The following is a 6194-nucleotide window of genomic DNA, read 5'->3' as shown; positions in this document are numbered from 1 at the left end:
TCCTGGCCAATCAATGATGAAGAGGAGGCTTCGAGAGCGATGCTGGTGGCCGGGAATCGATCAAGATACGGTGAAGTTCTGCGAGAGGTGTGAAGGTTGCCAGCTAGTACAATCTAGTGATCCTCCAGAGCCAATGATGCGACGTGCACTCCCAGAAAAGCCCTGGGTCGACTTAGCAATGGACTTTTTGGGCCCTATGCCATCTGGTGATTATCTTTTAGTTGTGATTGACTACTATACTGCCGTTCTACGCATAATTGTCCCATGTACATAGGGAATCCCAGCAAACATGGGACAAATATGCGTATGACGGCAGTATAGTCGGTATATTGAGATCGTAATAATGAACCGTATAACTGCGCAAGACACCATTAAAAGCTTGAAGCAAATGTTTAGGACATGGGGTCCACCCAGAACATTAACTCTTGATAACGCGAAACAGTTTGTTTCGACGGAATTTAAGGAATTTTGCTCAAATAACGGAATACATCTCAATCACACTACGCCATATTGGCCACAAGCAAATGGCGAAGTGGAACGGCAAAACCGGTCCCTATTGAAACGGATGAAAATCGCCCACGCTTTACATGACAACTGGAAAGCCGAACTTGAACATTATTTGAATTTGTACAACAATACGCCACATACCATAACCGGAAAAGCTCCAAGCGAACTGCTGCAGGGAAGAAAATTACGATCCAAATTGCCCCAGGTAGATGACCTTGAAACAGTACCCCCAAGCACTGATTTCAGAGACCAAGACATGGCTAAAAAGATCCAGCAGAAAGAGAGAGAGGATACTAGAAGACGAGCTAAACCCAACGACATCTCTACAGGTGATACTGTTCTCATGAAAAACCTTCTTCCGTCGAATAAGTTAGCTACGCCCTTCCTGAATGAGAAGTTTACAGTATTAGGCCGAAATGGTTCAAACGTAACTGTGCAGTCCAATAGCTCAGGAAAACAATTCGATAGAAATATTTCACATCTTAAGAAATGGAACGGATCATCGGATGCTGATATCGGGGGACCTGTGGAGTCGGGGGAAAGCTTCGCATACCAGGCAGCTATTAGAAGCTAATCATCTAGCAGAGTCATCTCATCTAGAAAGCCCTGTGAGTGTGGCACCTCCACCAGAACCAACAAGGCGTTCGCTGCGCACAGTCAGACCTGCAGTCAGATTCAGTCCGTAAAGATAAGTAACATTTCATTCTTAATGTATCTAACCAATATATTTAATTATTTTTGAAATAATAAATCTCTAAAAAAAATAGTAAAAAGAGGGGATGTGGTAGACGCTGCTATGGATAACCTACTCTATTCTATATTGAACGATTATAGGGCACTGCACGGTCTGCTTTGTCTCTTTCTCGCTGCAAAGAAATTTGAAAACAACAAGGCCAGTAAATGTCAAAATTTATAAAGAACGAAAGAGAAAGAGATTCTTTCGTGCAGTGCCCTATATGATATCACTAACACCAATGTGCTCTATGGCGAGTCAGTTGAGTAGTCTACCGATCCTCCATCTACGACTAGTCTTCTCGCGTCTTTCGTACTGTGCGGCCGTAGTCTATCAATACGTTTCGACTGATTGAATAGCTGACGAGTTCGGCTACCACAGTTACTATTTTTGGCTCTCAATTTGGCTGCTGTATTCCGTACCGGTGACGTTTGACAGTTGACAGTTCATCAAATAGCAGCGCTCTTATCGCGCTACCAAATTTGGTCACCTGTCAGTCGCGCTACTGTTATAGCAGCGCGTTTAGTAGCAACCGGTAAAGTGTCAAGTAATGATACTGCGCTGCCAAACGGCTCAAACTCACCACTGGTAATCTTGCTCTTAACAACCCGTACATTCTATTGCGAAAACTTCATTTACATTTGAGTAAATGGTTGATAACAATGCATTCTAATGTATTTCTATGGTTTCATTTACAATATAATCTATTGCCAATTTAATGTTATTAATAGTAGTGTTACAATAAATTGTATTGTTATTCTACTGTATTTTTTATTCGGGTATCAGATTCGTCAAATCGTCGTTTGAATCTTTGTTTACAAAAGCATATAAGTCGTTTTGAAAATTTTGTCTTGATTTGTGATGTTGAAGTCGAAATACACGTGTTCAAATGGCTGTCAGTTGACCCAACTAAAAAAACGAATTCGTTAGTTGGGTCGAGGTCGTGGCCCAACCAGCGAATCGCGACTATAACAGACTCTGGTTCGTACTTCATTTTGGGTAGATGGATTCAACCGTGTATATAAGCGACCGCTCCTTAATCCCCATGCAGCATCATGAAACACAAAACATATGATTTCGAAATTCTAGCGAAATTCGAACAAGCACAAATTTCTGGTCACTCTATCCAAATGACAGCTTAAAATTTTCAACCAGCTGTCAAAACAACCCAGAAAAAAATTGCTGCAAATGTTTAGCTGAAAATAAAAAGTTTTGTGCTCGTTTTTGTGGAGTGCTTGAAGTGCGGTACAATAGTATCACTAAAAGATAGCGTTTCCCAGCTTGTCGGTTGCTTTGGGCGCATCATACACAGGACAATTAACAGTCCGAGTCAATCGATCGATGGATGACGACCTCAACGAATACGCTCCGGACATCCCGGACAACGTACTGGAGCTGATTTTCTCCTATCTTAAGCTGCAGGATCTGCGGAACTGTTCCCTGGTGTGCAAAAGCTGGAACCGCTTCCTGAACGATGAGAACAATGAGGTTTGGAGGGCACAATGCATGCAAAAACTAGCGCCGGACGCTTTCAAGACGGATCTGCTGTCGGTGGTTCCCACCTACAAGGCAAAGCTGAGAGCTTTCTTCCACGCCTGGAATCCGTACGACTGTAGTCGACATGTTTACATCAAACCGAACGGATTCACCCTGCATAGGTGAGTTTTGAGTGTGTTTCAAACATTTCGAATTGGAATTAAAATTTGTTCATTGTAGAAACCCTGTGGCGCAGAGTACGGATGGGTCGCGCGGAAAAATAGGTTTTCAGCATGGGAGGCATGCTTGGGAAGTGAGATGGGAAGGTCCACTAGGGACGGTGGCTGTCGTTGGGATTGCCACGAAAGATGCAGCGATACAGTGCCACGGTTATTATGCTTTATTAGGTAAGTCAATACCAATATAAGAGGCCTTCCTTTGTCTTGCTGCAGTAAGATGCGTGGCTACAAAGCAAGACCATACTGAAGATGGCTGGGATCGTTTCCTTGTCCGGTTCCCGAGATTTCCCAGTCATGTTACATATATGTTTTCTATTATATTTTTTTTAATTATTTCATTTGTATTTATTGTTTTTGCTCAATTTCTCCAGTTTTATTTTTTGTTCTTTTTTTATGTCAATTAATGACATTACTTTAATTTTTTTAGCCACCTCGTCATTTGTTAGCATATATATTTTGTAATTCATACTGTTTGTTCGAGATTCACACAAGAAACATAAGATACATTTATTGTCTTCTGTCAGTCATCACTTTTGCTTATTATTCTACATAGAATCTAATATGTATTTAATTTATTTTGACAAATTATAGACGTGCAGACGTGACTACTTCTCCATATAAATTAAAAAAAAATTAAAACACATTTTGCAGGGGCGGATGATCAGAGTTGGGGCTGGAATTTGGTCGACAACTTGCTGCTACACAATGGGGATGCCCACGGAATATATCCCCTGCTCAATAATGCACCCAAATACAAGGTCGGAGAGCGAATTCGCGTCATTCTGGATTGCGATGATAATACGTTATCGTTCGAGAAAAACTACGAATTCCTAGGAGTGGCTTTTACAGGTATTATGAAAACATTTCCTTTTCGTGTCATTCGGTTACTTATCTACATCTTGTAAATTTAGATTTACCTGATAAGGTATTTTACCCGACGGTGGCGGCAGTGTATGGAAACACGGAAATATCGATGGTGTACCTTGGGCCTCCTCTAGATGGATAGAAGAATGGGGCAGGTAGTATCGGCAGCCAGAAAAAGCGATTGACGGCATACCCAAGATTCCGCGCCCAATTATTTAGGATAGAGCAAATGATACTCACACAAGCAACACTTCAACACTCAAACAAACACACTTACATATAAACGCGGCACCTGTTTAATCAATCTAGTCCAGCTCCATCCGCAGCAGTAAGAGTTGCGTGTGGTCGACTGAAACTTTACCAAACAGAGTTAGAAGGTTGGTATTGGAAAGTGGGGATTTCGCGAACCGAAAAAAACACGTCTGACACAATCTTTCTTTTACCTACGGTGTAACGATTACGATAGAGATTGTAGTAGTTTCTCTTTTTAATAAATAAATGACGGAAGAATGAGGTCGGAAAAGATTTTGTATAGCAATATAAGGATGAAGCTTTGTTAGTTGCTAGAAAAGATATCGACTTATTCTGTTTCATAGTCCATTAGGAATCCATTTCGGATAAAATCGTACTTTAGGTTATTTATTTTATGTAACTTATTTATTTCAACTCAGTCAGTATTTATTTATAGTAACTAATATTATTTTACCAAAGATTGACATTTGCATTTATAGATTAAATTAATAATCAGTGTATGAACATTCCAATATCGTGTTAAGTGTATTATCCATAAAGTTGTTTTTTATTGCAAATAAATGGAAATAAGTGAGCATAATTCGGAGTAATTAATTTGTATTTATTTAAATATGTTGTGTGTGTACAAGTTTTGAAGACACATTTGTTGGATCTTATCATTGTTCGAATTACTCGAAGGGGAATCCTGTCCCATTGTTTGCTATGAAAAATTTTACATATCGGACTATGGGATCAGAAGTTATGGCCAAAACACTATTTTTAACACTCATATTTTTTAGTTTTTGTTTTGCACGAGAAAGGCACCAACATGCTGTCCATGCTGAGGGAGGGGGTATCGAAAACTGATCAGAACCTATCCACGTGGAATATGGACAGCCCCATTTTCATTGCTTCATACTTACTTAATACTTGATGGGTTACACTGCTGTTATACGCATAACTGTCCCATGTACATTAGACCTCTTCATCTTTTCAAAAAGTATCAAAAATTCAATCGATCAGCCCAGAATCACAATTCTTATGCTAAAATAAGTCCCCTGTCAAATTTTTAGCTAATTCGGATAAAATTTCGAGGTGGCTCAAGTCGATTTAATGTTTTTGGGCTATTTTCAATTTTGTAAAAAATCTAACAAGAGATAGGTATAAACGTCGAAAACTATCGCAACAACCTCTATACGGAAGTTTTGGTGTGCTCTACAAGTCTTGTGAACATTGCTATTCGTTCGGTTCACGTTTTGTCCATGTTAAAGTGATTTTCAAGCTTTTAAGTGCCTAAAAATACTGTCCCCCCCCAAAAGTCGTTGTTTTACAAAATTCTTGAGTTTATGACAAATGATTTTAGATTTACTTTATTATTATTCCTCTTTTTTCCTAGAAATTTGAAAAATATAATTGCCAATGTGCGATTTACCGTCAAATTCTTAAAAATCAGAAGCTGAACATTCGTCATAAATTTGCACGTTAGGATTTCTTCAAACAAGTTGTTCGAATAAAACATAAATTAAATCATAAGATATTTGATGCTTACAACGAACGACTTCCAAATTTTGTTAATTTCATCATATGTCTGCATGCTTTTAACATTGAGTGAATCTTAGTAACAAGTGAAATCGAAGCTTCTTTGTTTGAACAACTTGTTTGAAGAAATCTCAGCGTGCAAATTTGTGACGAATGTTCAGCTTCTGATTTTTAAGAATTTAACGGTAAATCGCACATGGGCAATTATATTACTCAAATTTCCAGGGAAAAAAGAGGAATAATAATAAAATAAATTTACAATCAGTTGTCATAAACTCAAGAATTTTGTAAAACAACGACTTTTGGGGGGGGACAGTATTTTTATGCACTTAAAAGCTTGAAAATCACTTTAACATGGACAAAACGTGAACGGAACGAATCGCATTGTTCACAAGACTTGTAGAGCACACAAAAAGCTTTCGTATAGAGGTTGTTGCGATAGTTTTCGACGTTTATACCTATCTCTTGTTAGATTTTTTCCAAAATTGAAAATAGCCCAAAAACACTAAATCGACTTGAGCCACCTCGAAATTTTATCCGAATTAGCTAAAAATTTGACAGGAGACTTATTTTAGCATAAGAATTGTGATTCTGGGCTGATCGAT

The 6194-nt window shown here is 38.7% G+C and overlaps 2 protein-coding genes across 2 annotated transcripts; both read left to right on the top strand.

Annotated features, from left to right (window-relative positions):
* Nucleotides 1-343: 343 nt before the first annotated feature.
* Nucleotides 344-1081, top strand: LOC134222787 (uncharacterized). The gene has a single exon (XM_062701941.1). It carries the CDS (start codon nucleotides 344-346, stop codon nucleotides 1079-1081), a length of 738 nt encoding a protein of 245 aa, XP_062557925.1.
* A 1294-nt stretch (nucleotides 1082-2375) lies between these two features.
* LOC134222127 (F-box/SPRY domain-containing protein 1) lies at nucleotides 2376-4661 on the top strand. Its single transcript, XM_062701269.1, has 4 exons — nucleotides 2376-2898; nucleotides 2957-3123; nucleotides 3607-3804; nucleotides 3867-4661. The coding sequence occupies exons 1-4, from the start codon at nucleotides 2582-2584 to the stop codon at nucleotides 3959-3961; spliced, it is 777 nt and encodes a 258-aa protein (XP_062557253.1). The 5' UTR covers nucleotides 2376-2581; the 3' UTR covers nucleotides 3962-4661.
* The last annotated feature ends 1533 nt before the right edge of the window (nucleotides 4662-6194 follow it).

This window comes from Armigeres subalbatus, chromosome 3, assembly GCF_024139115.2.
Source record: "Armigeres subalbatus isolate Guangzhou_Male chromosome 3, GZ_Asu_2, whole genome shotgun sequence".
Classification (NCBI taxonomy): Eukaryota; Metazoa; Arthropoda; class Insecta; order Diptera; family Culicidae; genus Armigeres; species Armigeres subalbatus.
Note: the sequence above shows the minus strand (reverse complement) of the source record. Positions and strands in the feature narration are given on the sequence as shown.

What these genes read in the sequence shown, in the direction of transcription:
- LOC134222787 (XM_062701941.1), top strand. Translation starts at nt 344, where the DNA reads ATGAACCGTATAACTGCGCAAGACACCATTAAAAGCTTGAAGCAAATG.
- LOC134222127 (XM_062701269.1), top strand. Translation starts at nt 2,582, where the DNA reads ATGGATGACGACCTCAACGAATACGCTCCGGACATCCCGGACAACGTA. An exon ending in AACGGATTCACCCTGCATAG is followed by an intron (nt 2,899 to 2,956) that starts GTGAGTTTTGAG and finishes TGTTCATTGTAG; the next exon opens with AAACCCTGTGGCGCAGAGTA. An exon ending in CCTAGGAGTGGCTTTTACAG is followed by an intron (nt 3,805 to 3,866) that starts GTATTATGAAAA and finishes TTGTAAATTTAG; the next exon opens with ATTTACCTGATAAGGTATTT.